The 22748-nt window shown below is 45.6% G+C and overlaps 1 protein-coding gene across 1 annotated transcript; it reads right to left on the bottom strand.

Annotated features, from left to right (window-relative positions):
- Positions 1-4611: 4611 nt before the first annotated feature.
- On the bottom strand, positions 4612-19670 carry C5AR1 (complement C5a receptor 1). Its single transcript, XM_019980135.2, has 2 exons — positions 19533-19670; positions 4612-7446 (listed from the first exon to the last, which is right to left on the bottom strand). Exons 1-2 carry the CDS (start codon positions 19533-19535, stop codon positions 6391-6393), a joined length of 1059 nt encoding a protein of 352 aa, XP_019835694.2. The 5' UTR covers positions 19536-19670; the 3' UTR covers positions 4612-6390.
- Between the last annotated feature and the right edge of the window lie 3078 nt (positions 19671-22748).

Here is a 22748-nt window from a genome sequence, read left to right as displayed (position 1 = left end):
AAAAAAGAAAGTGTTCTGGACCTAGCTACAGATAGTAGTCTGTTATAAGTAGTACTAGTTAGAAATAGTAGTCAGAGTTGCACAACATTGTGGATGTACTAAATGTTACTAATGGTGAGTTTTACATTATGCATATCATACATTTTTTTAAAAATAATAAGCTCTTATGCCCCTCACTCCAAAATAGGATGAAGTCTGGTAATTTCATAAAGTTCACCCTAATGGGACTTCTCTAGTGGTTCAGTCAGTAAAGAATACACCTGCAAAATGCAGGAGACCAGGGTTCAATCCCCAGGTCCGTTAGATCCCCTGGAGAAGGAAATGGCAACCCACTCCAGTATTCTTGCCTGGAGAATCCCATGGACAGAAGAGCCTGGTGGGCTACAGTCCATAGAGTCACAAGAATCAGACATAACTTAGAGACTAAACCACCACACCAGGGGCTAATAGAATTCCAGAAGCCCAAAAGGGTGAGTGGCCCACACAGGGAAACCAGTCTCTTTTGAACAATATATATATTACTACAAGATATCTGATGCATGAAAAAGTGTGTCTGTAACGTGTGAAGTAAAGAGTACAACAAAACAAGCAGCTGTAAAAATCACCATCCAGCTTAGAATCTGAATTTCTAGCCCAAGGGTAACTTTTTGGTGAGGGAACTGAGAGTAAGTATGTTAGTTTTTGCTGGTCAAGAGGCCATACATACTCTTTGGTAAAATGAAAGTGGCCTCAGACTGAATGGCATGGCTGTGTTCCAATAAAACTTTATTCACAAAAACAAGCAACGGGCAGGATTTGGTCCACAGGCTGGAGTTTGCTGATGGCTGAGCTAGGTCAAAGACTCTGAAGCCTAAATTGTTGAAATCACAGACTCTCAGAATGTTGGAATCACAGGCTACTTGATCTAAGGGATCCTACAACGTTAGTCACACACTATTTGAATCACAGGATTCTAGAATGTCACACCAGAATCTTCACATGTTAGAAATACAAACTCCAGCAGTTAGATATTAAAATTTTGTAGATGATCTGAACATTAATAAAGGAAGTATAGCTCTGAGCTGTCCAATATGGTAGTCACTGGCTGCACAAGATTGCTGAGCATTTTAAATGAGGTGGATCTGAAATGAGAGCTATTGTGAGTGAAAGCTACATACCAGATTCCAAAGACTTGGTGTGAAGAAAAAACAAGAATGTGAACTCTTTCAATAACTTTTTGTACTGATCATATTTTGAAATGATAGTACTTGAAATATATTCGGTTCAATAAAATATAGCATTCAATTATTTTACCCGATTCATTTTGTTTCTCTTTGCTTGTCTCTTGCTTGGCTGCTGAAAAAATCTAAAATTATGTGCGTGGTTCACATCATATTCCTTTCGGACAACACCAATCTGAAGTAATACCATCCTGAAGGTTGGAGATGGGGTACTTGAGAAGGTCAGGCGGCCCAGATGCAGGGGGTTTGGGAGCTCTGCCCTCCCAAACCCATCATCCACTTCCTTTCCCCACCACTTCCTCTTTGGTATTTGTTGACCCAGCAGATTCCTGGGGCTCCCGATTTCACAATTGCCTAGCCCATCAACCCACTTCCTTCCTGGGCAGTGCTGATCAACACCAGGCCTTAGAAAAGCCACTTGGATCCTACATGTTGGTATCCAAGTGTTTCTAGAAGATCACTGTGAGGCCCAGCTTCTGGGAAGAAACTCCTTTCCAAATCAGGGTGAAGGAAAAGACCCCACTGCCTACAGCCTATTCCCCCAACCTAGGAAAGCCTGAAGGTGGCCAGGAACATGGATGGAACACAGGGATGGGGAGATGGGAGAAAGAAGTCAGGGAGGGCTTCCTGGAGGAGGCTGCACCCTGAAGGAAGGTAGAACAGCAACAGGGGTGGTCTTTTAAAAACAGACCAGGCAGCCAAGAGACCAGGCAGGATAAAAGGCAAGGACCCAAGTGGGAGAGGATGGAGGGCTTGAACCAGGAAAGATGTGGAATGGGAAGAGGGTAGCTTCCAGAGTGGGTCCCAACTGAGGCTTGGGTGACTATATGGACCGTGGGGGCAAGCCCTTGAGTAGGGGATGAAAAGGGAAGGGGAAATTTGGGAGAAGACGCTGAGATCATTTTAAGTGAAGTAGGTGTAGAGGCTAGACCCTGAAGAGCAAGAGAGCTTGGAAGGTACTGGATGACATCACAAAAGTAAGACACATGTTCGAGAGAACTCTAGAAAGCCAACATTTAAGGGAAGAAGAAGAAAGTCTGTAGAAGAGGCAGAGAAAGATCATGCTGAAAGTGAGAGGTTAAGCCAGGGAGGGGCCCAAGTGGCTGGGAGGAAGGCGGAAGGAGGCAAGTGGGCTGTCTAGGTAGCAGGGACCTTTAAGGTCACAAGCATCTTTATGGGGTACCAGAGCAGAAGGTAGCTGGGGCTCAGTTCCCCCAATGACCTTGCTGCCAGAGGGTCTGTATGGGTACCAACATTTACTATCAAAACCCACACACAACCTTTTCTGGAAGTCCTGCCGAGCACCTGGCACTCTAGGTGCTCACACAGCATCTTCTAATAAAATCATCCCCAGGACAGACATGACAACATGGAAATAGCAGGATTCAGCTACAGTTCCTGTCAGAATCAGACAACATCCATGCCCAGTGCCCTGTGCTGAAGCTGTTCCCTAGACTCAGCCAGCTTTTGCAAAGAGAAAGAAGGAGCTGCTATCTACGTGACGGTCTTATTCAGGGGTCACCACCTCTGTGTGGCTCCCTGGGCACTTGAAATATGCCAGTCTGAATGGAGATGTACTGTGAGTGTAACTCACACCCAGGATTTTGAAGACGTAGTACCCACACCACCCCACCCCCCAAAAAAGTAAACTGGTATAGCCACTATAAAGAACACAATGGAGGTTCCTTAAAAAAAAAAAGAAACCTGAAATCAGAATTTCCATATGACCCAGTGATCCCGCTTCTAGTCGTATGTCCGGAGAAATCTCTAATTTGAAAAGACACATGCACCCTAATGTTCATAACGGAAGTGTTCACAAAAGTCAAGACATGGAAGTTACCTAAAGGTCCGTTGACAGATGAATGGATAAAGAATATGTGGTATATAAATACATACATTGGGATATCACTCAATCATAAAAAAGAATGAAATAAAGCCATTTGCAGCGACATGGATGGACCTAGAGATGATCCTACTAAGTGAAGTCAATCAGAGAGAGAGATACAAGTATCACATGACAGCACTTACATGCAGAACCAACAAAAGTCATACAAAGGAACTTATTTACAAAACAAAAGTAGACTCACAGGCATAGAAAACAAATTTATGGTTACCAAAAAGGATAGCAGGGCACAGAGGAGACAGATAAAGTAGGAGTTTGGGATTAACATATACACATGAGTGCATATGTAGTCGTGTCCAACTCTTTGCCACCCCACGTACTATAGCTCACCAGGCTCTTCCGTCCATGGAGTTTTCCAGGCAAGAATACTTAAACAGGTTGCCATTTTCCTACTCCAAGGAATCTTCCCAACCCAGGGATCAAACCCACATCTGTGTCTCCTGAATTGGCAGGTAGATTCTTTACCACTGCGCCATGTGGAAAGCTCTTAACATATGCACAGTGCTGCTGCTGCTGTTGCTGCTGCTGCTAAGTCGCTTCAGTCGTGTCCGACTCTGTGCAACCCCATAGACGGCAGTTCACCAGGCTCCCCCATCCCTGGGATTCTCCAGGCAAGAACACTGGAGTGGGTTGCCATTTCCTTCTCCAATGCATGAAAGTGAAAAGTGAAAGTGAAGTCGCTCAGTCGTGTCCGACTCTTAGCGACCCCATGGACTGCAGCCCACCAGGCTCCTCCATCCATGGGATTTTCCTGGCAAGAGTACTGGGGTGGGTTGCCGTTGCTTCTCTTCAGCGTAAAAAAGAATTTAAAATGTAAAAGATCTTAGTAATAATTTTTTACAGTGATTATATGCTGAAATAAAAATATCGAGTTAAGCAAAATATATTATTGACTATATTATTATTATTATATATAGCAACATAAATTATTAATAGCATTGTTACTGTAATATATTGTTACTATATTATTATTACTATAATATATTCATACATATATACATTAATATAGTATTATGTGGCTTATGTTATATAATTATATATCATGTAGTTGTAAATATTATTATATAATACGTTTACACAATATGTTTATATTCATATATCATGTGATATGTAATAAATTATTATAATATAATTAATATAGCATTCATATCCGTGTTGTTAGTTTAACATATAATTGCATTACATTATTGGAGAGCAAGGAGATCAAGCCAGTCAATCCTAAAGGAAATCGACTCTGAATAGTCATTGGAAGGACTGATGCTGAAGTTGAAGCTCCAGTACTTTGGCCACCTGATGCAAAGAGCCAGCTCATTGGAATAGACCCTGATATGAGATGAGGATGAGATGGTTGGATGGCATCACCGACTCAATGGACATGAGTTTGAATAACCTCCGGGAGTTGGTGATGGACAGGGAGGCCTGGTGTGCTGCAGTTTATGTGGTTGCAAAGAGTCAGACACAACTTAGCTACTGAACAACAACATTAAATATATTGCTATTATTTTTTATTTTTATTTATTTTATTATTTTTAAATGTCTTCATGTATTTGCTGGAAAATTTTACACTTCTGTGGCTCATATCACATTTCTATTGGACAGTGCTGTCTGTACACTATTTCCAGCCGATGCGGATGCACACACACACAATCAGTAAGTAGGAATATTTCCAGGTCGATTATAAACAACACATTTCTACACTTATTCTTTATTTTCATTTTTCAGGTGGTGCATACCAGCTACTTAAAAGTCCACAGGTTACATACTATATGAGTCCATCAATACAATATTCTTGAAAGTGTCAAATGACAGAGATGGAGAGAGGATTCCTGGTTGCCAGGGCTTGGGGACAAAGCTGGGGAGGGTAGAGGACAATGGAGGTGGCTAGAAAAGCATGTCACGAGGGACTTGGCGGCTACAAAAATGTCCGGCACCTTGGCCATATCCATGTCAACATCTCGGTTGTGATATTGTAATGCCATTTTGAAAGATGTTCCTGTTACAGGAGACAGGTCAAAGACTCACAGGATCACTTTCGTATTATCACTTACAACCCAACCTCATGAGATGCTAAACGAGGTCAAGATGAAACGGTTAGTTTTCTTTTTCAGGGCAAACAAAACGTCAATTGACAACCCAAAAGAGCAAATTACCCTGGGACTCCACCCCCTGGAGGGACCCAACCCGTGTTTCCCAACCCTGGGTACCTTCCGCGTTCGTTGCTTTTCTCCATAACCACATCACATCTTTTTACTTAATACTCTTTTTTTTTTTTTTTTTAACCTAGTGAAGTAATGTACCAACTTACTGCTTTTCTCTCTCTTTTTTTTTTTTTGGCCACATCACACAGCATGTCGGATGTTAGTTCCCTGACCCCAGATGGAACCCACACCCCCTGCAGTGGAAACATGGAGTCTTAACCACAAGACCATCAGGGAAGGCCCTTACTGTTTCTCTTTAAACCAACTCACTCTCCAAAGCTGAGATTGGTCCATGAATTTAAAAAAAAAAAATTTATTTCTTTATTTTGTTATTTATGGCTGTGCTGGGTCTTCCTTGCTGCATGGACTTTCTCCAGGTGCGGCGAGCAGGGGCTACTCTATCATTGTGGTGCGGAGGCTTCTCTCCTGGAGCACAGGCTCTAGGCTCTCCAGCCCAATAGTTGTGGCACATGGGCTTAGATGTCCCAAGGCTCATGGGATCTCCCCACCCCCGACGAGGAATCGAACTCCTGTCCCCTGCATTGGCAGGCAGGTTCTTTACCACTGAGCCACCAGTGAAGCCCAGTCCATGGATTTTTGCTTTGTCCTAAACAAGAATAACTTTTGAGATTCCAGTTTTATATATAGAGATTTTTTTTTTGGTCAACTCTCCATAAAATAAATACAGAATTCTTTTTTTGTTGTTATTCAAAGTTTGAGTGTTTCTGTTTGTTCTGGTATCTGATATCTTCACACGCTCTGCACAGGAACGTCTTATTTTGTGGGAGGGTTTCAGGTATGTTGGTTGCCGTTTGTTTTCCAGAGTCCTTGGATGGAAAGGTTGTGGTGGGGGGTGGGGGGGCGGTCCTAGAAGAACTTATCAACCTTGGAAAATGAAGAACGATAAGATGGGTTCGCCTAGAAGAAGCAGGACGAGTCCAAGAAAGATGGAAGGAAAAGGTGGCAAATTCATTCAACCACCACCGCCCACCTGAGTTTCAAAAAGCAAAGTGAATGGACTGGAAGTTTGGCGGAGCCCTGGAAAGCTGGCGCTCAGAGAGGCCTTGCTTTACACTGCCTGGCTCTTCACGGCCGGGGTATCCGCCGTGGAGAGCGTCTGGGACTTGCTCTCCCTGCGCACCGACTCTTCAGTCAACACGCCCCGGAGCCTGGCGGGGAGGGTCTTCAGGAACCGGGCGTGAAAGCCCTGGGCGGCGAACACGTAAATGATGGGGTTAATGCAGCAGTTGATATAAGCTAGGGAGACGCACAGGGCATCTAGACTGGACACGAGTTTGAAGCTGTCCCCGTGCACATTGAAAAAGGCCAGCATCATCCCCGTCACCTGGTAGGGCAGCCAGAAGACAAAGAAGCTGGTCACCACGGCCACCACCACCTTGAGCGTCTTGGCGGAGCGCGTGGCAGTGCGGCTCCATGCCCGAAGCAGGAGGAAGGTGTAACAGATTGCAAGCGTGACCAGCGGCCCCAGGAAGCCCACGGCCAGCCGGACGATGGCCACGGCCTTCTCCGCATATTCACGGTCCTTACCGTATGCGACGACACACATCGTCTTGGGTGGGAAGTGGTCTATGTGGACCTGACGGAACACAAAGGACGGTATGGTCAGCAGCAGAGCCAAGCCCCAGGCCACGGCACAGGCCACCCAGGCCACGCGGGCCCTTCGGTAGTTCTGGCACCAGACGGGATTGAACACCAGCAGGAAGCGGTCGGCGCTGATGGTGGCCAGGAGCAAGATGCTGGCGTACATGTTGAGAAGGATGAGAGAGGGCAGGATTCGACATGCAGCATCACCAAAGGACCAGTGGTTGTGCTGGATGATGGATGTAAACAAGATGGGCAGTGCCAGGCAGGAGAGGAAGTCGGCCACCGCTAGGTTGAGAAACCAGATGGCGTTGACAGTCCGCTTGACCTCGGACCCTGTCACCCAGACCACCATGGCATTGCCGGGCACCCCGATCAGGAAGACGGCCGCGAAGATCACCAGGGCGATCACATCTGGGACACGCAGTCTGTGGGTGAGGGAAGAGGCATCCACCAAGACATCGGGGTTCGAGGTCCATTTATCATAACCAGAGTAGTCAGGGGTGCTGAGAGCCATGGAGTCCTGGGTGGAATCAGAGAGGCGGGGAGAGTGTGAGTGGCAGGTAGCAAGGAGCTTGCCCGTCAGAGCCACTCAAAGCCCATCACGCCATTTCTTTAAGGCTCAGGTTTCTCCCAGGGAAACAGGGATGCTGAGGGCTGACAGCCAGCTGGGTGTCACACCCCTGATTCAAATGTTGAAAACCGGACTTCCCTGGTGGTCCCACGGTTAAGAATCCGCCTGCCAATGCAGAGGACATGGGTTCGATCCCTGGTCCAGGAAGATCTCACATGCCATGGAGCAACTAAGCCCGAGAGCCACAGCTACTGAAGCCTGTGTGTTCTAGAGCCCCCGCTCGGCAGTAAGAGAAGCCATCGCAATGAGAAGCTCCCCCACCACAATTAAGAGAGTAGCCCCCGCTTGCCCCAATTAGAGAAAACCCATAGGCAGCAATGAAGACCCAGCACCGCCAAAAATAAATAAATAATTTTAAAAATACTTTGAGGAGAATGAACTAATAATCACATGCACGTAATTCCAAAATTGATAGCCCAAGTCTTGAACTATTACTTAAATTTTATTTTTTTTTAATTTTTACTGGAGTATAGTTGATTTACCATGTGTTAATTTCAGGTGTACAGCAGTGAAGATACATAATATCTTAAGGCAATATTTTAAAAAATCAAAATTAATGCCTCTCCAAAAAATTCCACAGTGGAAAAAAATTGGAATTTTAAATAAAGGCAATCTGCTGCAGTCATTTGTTTGGTTTATGACCTTGCCTTGTTACGCAAGAGGGATCTTCAGATGAGCCCACAGTTTTCATTCCCAGCTGGGGGTGGTTTGCAGGTTGACACTGTCATGCAAACATATCAAGCAATGCAGGATTTTAAGTATAGTCAAGAGTTGGACCATAGAAAAGGCTGAATGCCGAAGAATTGACGCTTTCAAACTGTGGTGCTGGAGAAGACTCTTGAGAGTCCTTGGACAGCAAGATCAAACCAGTCAAGCCTAAAGGAAATCAACCCTGAATGTTCATTGGAAGAACTGATGCTGAAGCTCTAATACTTTGGCCACCTGATGGGAAGAGCCGACTCATTGGAAAAGATCCTAATGTTGGGAAAGATGGAGGGCAGAAGGAGAAGGGGGCAACAGAGGATGAGATGGTTGGATGGCATCACTGACTCGATGGACATGAGTTTGAGCAACTCCAGGAGATAGTGAAGGAGAGGGAAGCCTGGCATGCTGCAGTCCATGGGGTCAGACAGGACTTAGCAACTGAACAACAGCAAGTCAGAAGAACTGGGGCTCCTTGGAGAAAAGTTGGTTCCTGTCCTGGGACAGAAAATATCCAAGATGAGGCCAGAACATCTCACACTAGAAATTAAGAAAAATTTTAAGTAACAATAGGGACATATCAAAATGTCCCCGATGGTTCAGTGGTTGAGATTCCACCTTCCAATGCAGTTGGTGCAGGTTTGATTCCCTGGTCAGGGAATTAAGATCCCACATGTCACATGGTGTGGCAAAAAAAAAGAGAGAGAGAGAGAGCCTGAAAGAGCCCACACTAGCCAGAAAGTGAAAGTGAAAGTCACTCAGTCGTGTCTGACTCTTTGTGACCCCATAGATGGCAGCCCACTAGGCTCCTCTGTCCCTGGGATTCTCCAGGCAAGAATGCTGGAGTGGGTAGCCTTTCCCTTCTCCATGGGGATCGAACCCAGGTCTCCTGCATTGCAGGCAGATTCTTTACCAGCTGAGCCACAAGGGAAGCCCAAGATCATTGGCATGGGTAGCCTATCCCTTCTCCAGTGGATCTTCCCAACCCAGGAATCCAACTGGGGTCTCCTGCATTGCAGGCAGATTCTTTACCAACTGAGCTATGAGGGACACTAGCCAGAAGATGGGACAATTTGAGTATTTAATAATAATAATAACTGATGGAATAAAATATATATTAATAATAAAGATCTCTGAGTTCATAATGATAATAAAATCAAGTAAGTCATTGGTCACATTTTTATTCTGAAAAGGGAATGAATCAAGCACTTATCCTGCCGTTTCTGTACAGAGTATTATTTCAGAGAAATAAAGAGTCAATGTGGGAGGTCCTTCTTTAGAGAAGACTCTAAAAATAATTCCTGCAGAAGGAATGAAATAAATTTAAGGAAATATGGATCTGGATGATGGACAACAATATCTAATAAAACCATCATGTGAAAAACAGACAGGAACCTTACAATAAATCGGTGCTGGCACCACAAACCCTCCCATCAACCTCAGCACTCGGACAAGAGAGACGAGTTGATATCTGTTCTGATGTGATGCGGAAAAACGACGATACAGCACCAGGGCTTCCCTCATAGTTCACTCAGTAAAGAATCTGCCTGCAGTATGGTAGACTCGGGTTTGATTCCTGGGTCAGGAAGATCCCCTGGAGAAGGAAATGGCAACCCACTCCAGTATTCTTTCCTGGAGAATCCCATGGATGGAGGAGCCTGGTGGGCTACAGCCCGTGGTGTCACAAGAGTCAGACACGACTTAGCGACTAAACCACCACGGAGTTTTTTTTGCCAAAAAAAAAAAGAAAGAAAGAATGTGAATCTAATCAAGGTCTTAGATCTAAAACTACCAGTTTACAGGAAAAGCAGGTGAGAGAGGAACATGATAAATAACACCACAAGGACAAAACCAGAGCAATCAGAGCTTAGGAAACTCTACAGGACGAATGGTATTGTTTCTCTCACAAATAAATGGCATTTTTAAAATAGGAAGAGGAAAAAAAATGGAACAGAAAGTGTCATGGATTAGAAGAGATTTATAGATAAAAAGTTATGACCAACCTAGATAGCATATTGAAAAGCAGAGACATTACTTTGCCAACAAAGGTCCATCTAGTCAAGGCTGTGGTTTTTCCAGTGGTCATGAATGGATGCAAGAGTTGGACTGTGAAGAAAGCTGAGTGCCGAAGAATTGATGCTTTTGAACTGTGGTGTTGGAGAAGACTCTTGAGAGTCCCTTGGACTGCAAGGAGATCCAACCAGTCCATTCTAAAGGAGATCAGCCCTGGGTTTCTTTGGAAGGAATGATGCTGAAGCTGAAACTCCAGTACTTTGGCCACCTCATGCAAAGAGTTGACTCATTGGAAAAGACTCTGATGCTGGGAGGGATTCGGGGCAGGAGGAGAAGGGGACAATAGAGGATGAGATGGCTGGATGGCATCACTGGCTCAATGGATGTGAGTCTGAGTGAACTCCGGGAGATGGAGTTGGACAGGGAGGCCTGGCGTGCTGCAATTCATGGGGTCGAAAAGAGTCAGACACGACTGAGTGACTGAACTGTACTGAACTGAATAAGGACCTACTGTAGAGCACAGGGAACGCATTTCAATATTCTGTAATGACCTATTTGGGAAAAGAATCTAAGAAAAGAGTGAAATATATGTGTATATAACTGATATATTTTGCCATACAGCAAAAATGAACACAGCATTGTAAATCAACTGTTTATTGTTGTTTGGTCACTTAGTCGTGTCGGACTCCTTTGCAACCCCATGGACTGTAGCCCGCCAGGTTCCTCTGTCCCTGGGGTTCTCCAGGCAAGATTACTGGAGTGGTAAGGTGATAATTCCAACTGGAGACAAAGCCGACGTGAGGGTTAAAAGTGTCTCATTTAGTAACGACGTGAGCACCTCTTTGTGAAATTGCAGCCTGTGTAATGTACATGTTAAAAGGGTGCATTATTGTAGAGGGTCCTGTAAAGTCATCCAGACTTGCTATGAACACTAATTGCCATTTGAAGCCACTGGTAGACAGTGGCTCCGCTCTAAACCCCTTTTTAGCAATTGTATTTTTTTCCTGATTATATTTTTAGCGTAGTTAGCTGTTGATGTGGACAAGTATTTTATGCACTTTTGGTGATGTTTCAGTTTTACGTACTCTTCTGACATCAGAAAAGTACCACTGGTTGTTCGCAGCCTCATTGTATACTCAGCCGACCACAGGCTTCCATATATAACAAAGTAATTAATATTGTGCAAGTGTCAAATGCTTCTGTTGTGAAAGCAGTGTTCGGAAAATGAGAAATTATTTAAAATGGTTACGAAATACTAGTCAGTTTCATAATCCCCACGTTCCGCCCTTAAAGGTCTGCTTTACCAGAGAAAGGGTCGCTTATTTGTCATTGCAAGATTCTTAGAAAATGTGTTTAATCCCTCTTAAATACAATCAGTCCTAAAGAGTCTGTATTATTTCGGTCTGTTGGGTACAGAGTACAAGCTGCAATCAAAGGAGGGAGAGGAGGTTTCCCACTGTCTCTCTTAAGCTGTACAATTTTTTTCCTCCAGTGTTTTGTTTTATATAGGTTTTGAATTCCTGTATCTTTTAGTGTGTGTACTGAATACTGCCTATGTACTATTCTGATTGTTTGCTCTAGTTTACTAGCAGTAAAAGACCTGTTAATCACATACAACAAAAAAGAATACTGGAGTGGGTTGCCATTTTCTCTTTCTGGGGATCTTCCCCACCCAGCGATCGAACCCACATCTCTTGTGTCTCTCTTGTGGCACGTGGATTCTTTACCACTGAGCCCCCTGGGAAGCCCACTATACCGTAGTAAAAATTTTAAAAGGAGAGAGAGATTTAAGAAGTAGATATACCAAAGATAATACGGAGACCAACCTGGATCTTGATTGGAATAGTCGTATGGAAAATAAGATATTTTGGAGACATCTGGGAGATTTTAAAATAGACTGGATATCCAACAACAGTAAGGAACCATTGCTTATTCTATTGAGGGTGATAGGATATTGTATTTATGTTTTCAAAAAGTGGTAGAAGACAGTTTCTGATAGAGGTTTCACATGCTGCCGCTGCTGCCAAGTCACTTCAGTCGTGTCCGACTCTGTGTGACCCCTGAGACGGCAGCCCACCAGGCTCCCCGGTCCCCGGGACTCTCCAGGCAAGAACACTGGAGTGGGTTGCCATTTCCTTCTCCAATGCCTGAAAGCGAAAAGTGAAAGTGAAGTCGCTCAGTCGTGTCCGACTCTGAGCGACCCCATGGACTGCAGCCTACCAGGCTCCTCCATCCATGGGATTTTCCAGGCAAGAGTACTGGAGTGGGGTGCCATTGCCTTCTCCGAGAGGTTTCACATAGCAGGTGAAATAGGATGTTTGGGGTTTGCTTTAAAAATTTCAGAAAAAAAAAAGGAAGAGAGGAGGGAAGGAGAGAGGACCAAGGATGACTAAGAATGGGAAAGTGTTGATAACTGTGGGTGCTGGGTCATGAGTATGTTGGATATTCACTTCATTCTCTCTGCTTTTGTGGGTTTGATATTTTCCATAATAAAATAAAGAACAGAGTCTTGAGTACTTTCTTTGCCCTCCAAAGAGAGAAAAGAGCAGCAGCTGAATGAGAAACAGCCTTGGATGCAAAACAATAACCCGGAGGCACCAAACACAGGCAGAAGAAAAATCCCCATGCAGGACCAGGAGTGATCCCACCAAGGCAGCCAGTGTTTATCGAGCATCTACGTTTAAGTACAGCATTAGCTCTTTCAGTCCCGACCACGACCCTACAAGTAGGTCCTGTGAATATGCCCCTTTTATTGACAAGGAAACAGAGGCACTGGAAGATGAAGTAGCCTGTTCCAGTCATGTAGACGGGAATTCAACTTTCTTTAGATTGGTATGCAAACCCAGAGAGGCTGCCCTTGGGCAGTTCCAGAGGTTGGAAGGGGGCCTCCAAGGACACCCAAGGGGCAAACTCCGTGGTCCCTGGAGCCCATCCCTGAAGGTGATTTTGTCACCAGCCCAGGGAAAGGAGGCAGAGAAAAACACAGATCACTGTTACAGAAATATTCAGAGCTGGATTTTTAGGGTACTTGAATTTGCAGGCTGAGGTTTTGACCCACTAACCACCCAGCTCATAGATTGAATAAGATGAAAAATGCTCAAGAACCTGTCAAGGTGCCTGGTAAACAGTAGGGAGATAAGAAATGGCAATGCTCTTATTTCCCATTGATCTTACAATTGTTGGAGAGCTCAGATCTTTCTCTGAACCATTCTTTTTAATTTCTAGTTCCTTTATGTTCCCTTAAGGTCAACCAGGTCAGCCAGGCTGATGGCCCAGCATATTTGCTGGTACGGCCATAGCGGAGATCAAATTATTCAAAGAGGAAATGTCTGTGTCAACTGAAGAGTGGATGAACTGGGTGTGGTATATCTATGTAGCGGAATATTATTCAGCCATAAAAAGGGATGAAGTACTGACACACGCTACAATGTGGATGAAGCTTGTAAACATTATGCTGAGTGAAAGAAGTCAGAATCATACTATACGGTTCCATTTGTATAAAATGTCTAAAACAGGCAAGTCCGTAGAAATGGGAGATGTGCTCGTAACAGCCAGGAGCTAGGAGAGCAGGAGCAGGGAGGCAGTGCTTAGTGGGTTCAGGGTTTCTTTGGAGGGTGATGAATAGTTTCTGGAAATCGATAAAGGTGGTATTGGAAATCAATAAAGGTGGTATTGGGGACAGGGCTTCCCCAGTGGCTCCATGGTAAAGAATCTGCCTGCAAGGCAGGAGACTTGAGTTCGATCCCTGGGTCAGGAAGATCTCCTAGAGGAGGGCATAGCAACCCACTCCAGTATTCCTGCCTGGAGAATCCTATGACCAGAGGAGCCTGGTGGGCTATGGTCCATAGGGTCACAAAGAGTCGGACACGACTGAAGCAACTTAGCCGCACGCAGTGATGGGGCAGCACTGAATGCGCTCAGTGCCACTGAATGGTGCACTTCAAAATGGTGAAGTATACGTTTTGTGGCATTTTGGTCGATTAAAATGAAAATGCCAGTGTCCTAAAGACAAGGAAGGGCCAAGGGACTGTTCCAGACGAGTGGGGATTAAAAGACCAGAACACCCAAATGTGATGAGACATCCTGGACCACAGCCTGGAGCAGGAAAGACAGATTCACTCTGAAGGGCATTATTCGGACCACGGAGCAAGTTTTAACTTGATCTATGGACTGGATCACAATATCACGTCAAATGTTAAATTCCCTGACATTGATCACTGTACTCATGTAAATGAATGTCTTTGTTTTTGAGAAGGAGACCCTGAGATATTTAGGAGCAAAGGATGCCTGCGACTTCCTCTCAATTGGTTCAGGAAAAAAAAAAAAAAGTGGTAGATGATAGATTAATCAATAGAAGGGACAGATAGATAGAGCAAACCTGGAGAATCTAGGTCAAGAGAGTATGGAAGTTCCCTGTATTATTCTTGTAATTTTTTCTGTAAGTGTGAAGATGTTTCCAAAAAATTTTAAATGGTTGCTTTATTTCCACTGATAAAGAGACTCTGCCCTGAGTCACCCGCCTGACAATCCTCACCTCCAGCACCCTGACCTCCCTTTTTCTACTCTGGGACCCCCCAAGCTCAGATCACTAAAGGGTCAATGCTGGGCATGGCAAGAGGCCCCAGATCCTGCCCAGGGGGACCCTGCACTGTAGCGGATGGTTAAATGTTTTAAGTGTCCACCGTGGACATGATAACACAAAACTAACTTCGATCTCTGCTCATTTCACAAGCTCTGGACTATGCTGCAGAATAATCCAGACCCCAGAAGGGGACGCCTCCCCACTCCCTGCTCCCACGCGCACCATTACCCCTCACATCAGCTGACAAAGATCCTCGCCTGGGATGAGCTCACACAGCCCTTCCCTCTCACTGACTTCACGAGGGCAGGAAAAAGATGCTGATTCTAACGCTCTGCGGTTTTTAGGATCCTCCTGATGTAAATGGCTTAAAAAGTTTAGCCATGACAGTATCTCTATAAAGAAGGGAAACAGCTGAAGTGTCCACGCAACAGGCAACTGGCTCAATGAGGATGACACATCCAGGCAAAACAATTCTATGCAACCAGCAGAAGAATGAGGAAGTTTACCTACGGGTGGGTGTGGAAAGAACTCTAAGATCTAGGGTGAAACAGGACAAGTGAGAACAGTGTGTGAAGCAACACTACCTACCAAAGAGGAATCATTCTTCCTCTCTGTTTTTCTCTCTCCTCCCAACCCCCTCTCCCTTCCTCACCACTTCCCCTCTGTGTCTATTTCTGTCGATTTATCTCTCCTGAGTGTCTGCACAGACTAGCTCCAGAAGCAGGCAAAAGAAATTGGGAACAGTGGTTGCCCCAGGGGAAGGGAAGTAGGAGGTTGGTATACTTTCTGGGGGGCAGGGGGCAGGGTTGGCCCCCGCTAAGAGGCATGTGGGATCCTAGTTACCCAACCAGGCATCGAACCTGTATCCGCTGCATTGGAAGCACAGAATCTTAGCCACTGGATTGCCAGGGAAGTCCCTCATCATATACGCTTTTGTTCTTCTGATATGTAGAGCCATATCAGTGAATATACCACCCATTCCCTTCTCCCCAGAAATGGATATTATATAGCCTCTACAAAATAATTTGTGGTTCTACCATTCTAGAAGGGGCTTCCCAGGTAGCTCAGCAGTAAAGAATCCACCTGCCAAGCTGGAGATGCACATTTGCTCCATGGGTCAGAAAGATCCCCTGGAGAAGGAAATGGCAACCCACTCCAGTATTCTTGCCTGGGGAATCCCACGGACAGAGGAGCCTGGCGGGCTACAGTCCATGGAGTCTCAAAGAGTGGGACACGACTTGGCAGCTGGGCACACACCCAAGTGCAATTCTAGGAGTCTAGGAAAGAGTCTAAGCACATTTCTTCATCTCATAAATGTTAACATCTTAGAGATTGGCTCCTGTCATACCTGGCACCTGTCCTTGGAGAGGTTATGGTCTCCTGCGAGAGGGAAATTAATCACCAGGGATGGGAACTGAGCGTGTTCTACAGAGAAGCCAGCCTGGTGGGGGATCAGGAGAAGGGTGTTGGAAAAATCAAGCCACAACCCTGCGCGACCCACTCCAGTATCCTTGCCTGGGAAATCCTATGGACGGAGGAGCCTGGAGGGCTACAGTACATGGGGTCGAAAAAAAAGTCGGACACGACTTAGCCACTAAGCAACAGCAAGAACTAAGTAGAAATGAAAAAAACACAACACTGCAACATGGTCCAAACGAAATTTCTGCACTGATGGGAATGTCCCAGAGGTGTGCCATCCGGGATGGTAGCCGCCAGTCATCTGTGGCCGTGGAGTTTGTGACATGTGGCAGATGTGTCTGGGAACTGAACTTAAACTTTGCTGTCATTTTAATTAAGTTTCACCAGCCACGTGTGGCTGCTGGCTGCGTCTCAGACACAAGCCGTCTGGGGCTCCTAAGCGATTCCTAAGTGCTTCCTAGGTGTTAGTTCGTTAATTCTCTAACCACAGTGTTTACGCTACAACAAGCCCAAAGGCGGGGTTCTCTTTTTTCCCTAAGATCACAGGCTCATTTTAAGAGCCCTTGCCTACTGTTTGGAGAAGGGGCCAGATCAGAAGCTGAGAAGGAGAGGCGACTGGGATTGTCCAGCTGTGGTGCGGGATGATGGTGGTTTACTCTAGGGTGGTGAGTGTGAGGACTCATGAATGGATCAGAGGAGAACAGGGCTAAGGAGAAGATGCTTAGGAGAAAAGCAATCAGAATCACCAAGTTCTAAGTCCTTTTCATGTATCAGCTCTTCTTTTTTTGCCATTGCAAAACCCATTTTGCAGATGAGAAAACTGAGGCTACAGACAGCTTAAGAGACCTTTCCAGGTCCTCGCTGTTAGCAAGTGGCAGAGGTAGGAGAGCCCTTCAGAGAGTCCTACCCTAGAACCTTCTCTAGAGGTTACCAGGCCTCAGACGTGGTGGAAGTGAGGGGCATGCCTTCAAGGCAAAGGGTCACAAGGTAACAGGGAGGATGTCACACACCAGAAGGTGAAAGAACATCAGCGTGGCTGGCAGGTAGCCAGGGCGAGGTTGGAGGAGCCACGGATGTCATGTTAAAGGCGATGTATTTTATCCTGGGGTAATGGGGAGCCACAGATGGTCTTTGAGTCACAGAGGGACTAGATGAGAGTTTTTGTTTGGAAAGGCTCCTCTGGCTGCTGTAGGGAGGTGGGATAGAGGCAAGAGGACCAGAGAGGAGGCTGGGGCAGGGACTCAGGCCAGCAAAGATGGGCGTGATGCCCAGAGGAGGAAGAAAAGTAGGAGAGTTAAGCGGGGCAACACACCCCTTCCCTCCCTCACGGGGCTTCCGTCTTGCCATCTTCAGGGCAGGGAATGTCCTGCCAACTGTCCCCTTCTTTACGGTGGAAATAATACACTCAGGAATGCTGTCAGAGCTAGGAAATACACAGAAGGCACGGTCTGCTTTTTTTTCCGGAACATCCCTCTCCCCGTTTCTACACGGACACAATGTCTTTAAACAATCCACCCACAGAACCACATAAAACCACTAAAGCATCCTCAGAAACTGGGATACGAGGGTGGGGGTGAGCATCTCGACTCATCTTCTTGAATCTGCCCAGTCTTTGAGACTCAACATCCCTGAGCACGAAGAAACACAGGCATTTACATTTTAAAAACCATGTGAAAAAGACAAACCTCCGGATCCTTTCAGGATGCGATGAACTACCTTTCAGGTTGGCAAAAACAAAAATAGTTCCATCTAAACCTGCAGATGGGTGTCTAGACAAGTAAATACTCTCCTGCTCTGAAGATGAGGAATATAAATTGGTACAGGTTTTGGCAATATCTGTTAAAATAAAAATTGTCTGTGTCTTAGATTCAGCATTTGCAGTTCTGAAAACCCAGACATGAATCCAAAGATATAATTCTGGTGTTTTAGAGTTTGCTTATTTTTTTGACTGCCCAGCCTGTGGGATCTTATCTCCCTAACCAGGGATCGAACCCAGACCCGTGACAATGAAAGTACTGGATCTTAGTCACTGGACCACCATGGAATTTTCTAATTACAAACAGCCTAAATTTCCACTGATAAGCAATGGGAACTCTCACTGGCATATGACACAGCTGATAAAAAGAAAAAGGGAATTTCCCTGAAACACACCAGGATATAACAGTATCTTTCTCACCGATTAAGCTGAAGTTTGTAAATGTCAAGTGCCTAGCGCAGTGCCTGACATGCAGGTGAAGGTTGTCAATAATATTATAAGTTATTCATGTAAGAAAAAAAGCAAGATGTAGGATATCATGTAAAAAAGACTTCTCTTTGTAGGGTAGAAAGGATAGACATATCACAGGCATTGAGCGCCAGCTGTATGCCAGCCACTGCTGAAAGAGCTTCCCATGTATTATCTTACTGAACTCTCTCCATGACCCTAGGATACAGATTTCTCTCTGTAGGGTGACTATCCCCATCTTAGTGACAAGGAGAAGGAGGCTCAGACAGACTAGTCTCTTCACCTCTTATACAAGACAGGCAGGATTTGAACCTAGTTCCAGTATGATCTCCATGTCAAAATACTCCTTACTCCCTACACTGTCGTGAACTGTTTCCAGAAGTGTTAACCACAAACTGCTGCTCTAATCCCACCCGATCATGTTTCTGGTTACAAGGAACCAGAGCTACAAGGAATCTGAGTCTCTGGACAGGGACGGTCTTTTCACTGAATACCCTTTAAGGATTTGGGACTTAAAAAAAAAAAAAATTACTAGTATTCACAAAGAAAAAGCTCTAGTCCATCTTTTAATTTAAAAAAATTTCTGACATTATAGAACTAAACTGAAATGTATTAATATTCCACTCCTACATTTCCATGACAAAAAAAAAAATCTCATGAGCCAAAAAAACACAGGGATTAGCTTATAAAACTAAATATGGATCTCAGCATCAGCTGAGCAGAGAAAGGAATGAAAACATTTTAACTTTAAAAAATCATGAGTGAATAATAAAATGTGTAGAAACAAACTTTTCAAACTATTTGGGATTGTTTAACAGAAAGGAAAAGTCAAAGCTAATCACCGGCTCTACAACCCCTTGACAGTCTTACTCCTTAGCTGCTTCCCAGCCCCGGAGCGGGAGAGGAAGGTGAGGCGAGAAGGGGAGAGGTCAGGGACTGGGAGGAGGAGGAAGGAAAAAGGGAGCAGATGGCACCAAGAAGGGAGACCACACACATAGTGGGTGTCTGCCCCCCACTCCCCACCCCAAGACTCACCATCTTTAGGTCTCTCCCAGATCCTCCTCTGATCAAAGGCTCCCAAGGGCTGTGGTTTGCAAGCCCCAAGGGAGGGTGCAGATAACCAGAGAGGAAATGACCCGTCTTACCCCTCTGGGGTTCTCATTGGTCTGGGGCTCGGGGTTTCTTCCGCAAGGCAGGCACCCAGTGAACCCTGAACACCTCCTCCAGCCGCTCCACGGAAGGGTCCAGGAGGAAGTTCCAGGTCCCAGGAGGAAGGAAGCCAGACATTAGAGATTCCCACCTTGTCTAGACCTGGCCCCTCTCCCGGCCTTGAGTTCCCCCTTTTGAGAGGCTCTCTCTTTCCTTCTATGGCCCCAGGTAACCCTGAAAAAGCTCAGGGGTTCAATTGGCTTAAACCTGGGAATTGGGGATTGATTGTGAGCCCCAGCCTCCCAACTGGGTTCCATTGAGACCAGAGAGGAAAAGCAAGTCTGTGAAGAAGTGCTTGAGGACTATTCAGTCTTCTTGTCTAGCCATCACCATCTTTCCCAGTCCCTTTCTGGGTTCTTGCTGAAACATGCTGGACTCTGGGGTGGGGAAGAAACTATGTTATTAGTTTCTTATTGCTGCTGTAATAAATCGCCGTAAACTAAGTGACTTAAAACAATAGAAATGTATCCTCTTACAGTTCTAGAGGCCAGAATGTATCAGGGCTACATTCCCTCTGTAGGTTCCAGAGGAGAGTATATTCCTGCCTCTTCCTTTTCCACTGACTGGCAGGACTCCTGGTTTGTGGCCACATCATTCCAATACCTGCCTCTAAGGGCAGAGACATTGCCTTCCCTCCAACTGCGGGTCACAAGTCTCCCTCTGCCTCCCTGGTATAAGCACCCTTGTGATTACATTTAAGAGCCCTCTAGGGTACTTCCTGGGAGGTGCAGTGGATTAAGAGTCTGCCTGTCGATGCAGGGGACATGGGTTTGATCCCCGGCCCAGGAAGATTCCACATGCTGTGGAGTGACTAAGTCTGAGAGCCGCAACTACGAAACCTGCGTGGTACAATGACTGAAGTCCAGGCACCTAGAGCCCATGCTCCGCAACAAGAGAAGCCACCACAGTGAGAAAACTGAGCCCCAAAACGAAGAGCAGCCTCCCCTTACTGCAACTAGAGAAAGCCCACACAAAGCAATGAAGACCCGTGTGTGCAGGCTCAGTCACTCAGCTGTGTCCCACTCTTTATGACTCCATGGACTGTAGCCCGCCAGGCTCCTCTGTCCATGAGATTCACCAAGCAAGAATACTGGAGTAGGTTGCCATTTCCTCCTCCAGAGGATCTTCCCGACCCCGGGATCAAACTTGAGTCTCCTGCGTCTCCTGCATTGGCAGGTGGATTCTTTACCACTGAGCCACCTACAGAAACCCAGTACAGCCCCCCAAAAAGAACCCCCTAAAAAATCCAGGATAATCTTCCATTTCAAGATCATTAGTTTATCTGCCACGTCCCTTTTCCTACCTAAAGTCACCCTGCAGGTTTCAGTCATTAGGAGGCAAACATCCATGGGAACGACTTTTCAGTCTATCGCAATGGAGCAAGATTATTACCATGAGTGTAGAAACAGCTTCATTTTTCCCACGCTCATCTGCAACGCTCCAATAGATCGCCCACATCCTTCCTGCCCAAATAGTATTCTTCCACAGCAAGCTTCAATTTGTGCAGATCTAGCTTTCTTTTCATAGCATAGATGATCCATGTAAACATTTGAACAATCCAGAAATGTACTCCCTGCCATACTCCCCACCAATAAAACACTGAAAAATCCCCTGACCTTCACCCTTCTGAAATTAGCATTTTAGAATGTACTCTCCTAGACTTTGACAAATGTGGTGCTTGTATTTGGAAATGGACATATGAGTGCACGATGTTTGGCAAAGTTTGGTTCCACTAGATGAAGCCATGTGCAGTGAATTTGACTCAGCAAGGATTTTGAAGGTCTTGGCCTAGGGGATTTTTGGCTAATAGGAATGCATGGTTGTTATACCAACTCTGACCTTAAGAGGGTGCGTGAGCTAGAGGAGAGTCAGGAGGCCAGGCCACATACCCTCTTGATTATTAAGATTTTGGGACCACAGTTGGGCATGGCTAAAGGAAATCAGTCCTGAATATTGAATATTCATTGGAAGGACTGATGCTGAAGCTGAAGTTCCAGTACTTTGGCCACCTGAGGCGAAGAACTGACTCATTGGAAAAGACCCTGATGCTGGGAAAGATTGAAGGCAGGAGGAGAAGGGGATGACAGAGGATGAGACGGTTGGATGGCATCACAGACTTGACGGACATGAGTTTGAGCAAGCTCTGGGAGTTGGTGATAGACAGGGAAGCCTGGCATGCTGCAATCCATAGGGTCGCAAAGAGTCTGACATGACTGAGGAACTGAACTGAACTGGGCATTGCCTTAAAATCACAGGTTCTTAACATTTTCTATGTCCTGGACCCTTGGAGAAGTTATTAACCGCTTCTCAGAAAAATTCTTACAACTTTTTGAAAGTGAAAGTATCAGTCACTCAGTCGTGGCAGACTCTTTGTGACCCCATGGACTATAACCAGCCAGGCTCCTCCGTCCACGGAATTCTCCAAGCAAGAAGACTGGAGTGGGTTGCCATTCCATTCTCCAGCGGCTCTTCCCAACCCAGGGATCAAACCCAGGCGCACTGCAGGCAGATTCTTTACCATCTGAGCCACCACCTTATGGTGGTGCAAATTCAAATGTAACAAGAGGTGGCCAGGACAGTATAAAAGCAATAAGGAAATGTGTAATAGGTCACCTTATGTAAGCCGCCGTCCTCATTCCCAATTCATCAATTGTTCCGATAACGTGCTCCGATCACTTTTTTCAGAACGATGTTTTTGTAAGTTCACTGAAGCATCCCATGTTGTTTTAATAGCGCCATAAGTCCATTGTTAGTTTGAAGCTTCCCTGTTGGCGGAACTTTAGGTGATTTCCAATATTTTTGTCCATATCACAGGGAGCACCCTAGCACATGCATCCTGGTGCCTGTGTGTGAGGATTTATTGCAGACAACTCTCTAACAATGGAATTGCAGGGCAGAGTGGGTGTTGTCAGCATGTGCAACCTTGATACTGGTGTCCCCTCATTCTGCTCCTCAAGACCCAGACCCAGGCTGTTCAACACAGCAGCCACCAGCCATATTCAACTACTGAGTTATAGAAACGTGGTGAGTCCAAATTGACAT

This window comes from Bos indicus, chromosome 18 (assembly GCF_029378745.1).
Source record: "Bos indicus isolate NIAB-ARS_2022 breed Sahiwal x Tharparkar chromosome 18, NIAB-ARS_B.indTharparkar_mat_pri_1.0, whole genome shotgun sequence".
NCBI lineage: Eukaryota > Metazoa > Chordata > Mammalia > Artiodactyla > Bovidae > Bos > Bos indicus.
The sequence above is the reverse complement of the archived record's forward strand: the minus strand, read 5'-3'. Positions and strand labels throughout refer to the sequence as shown.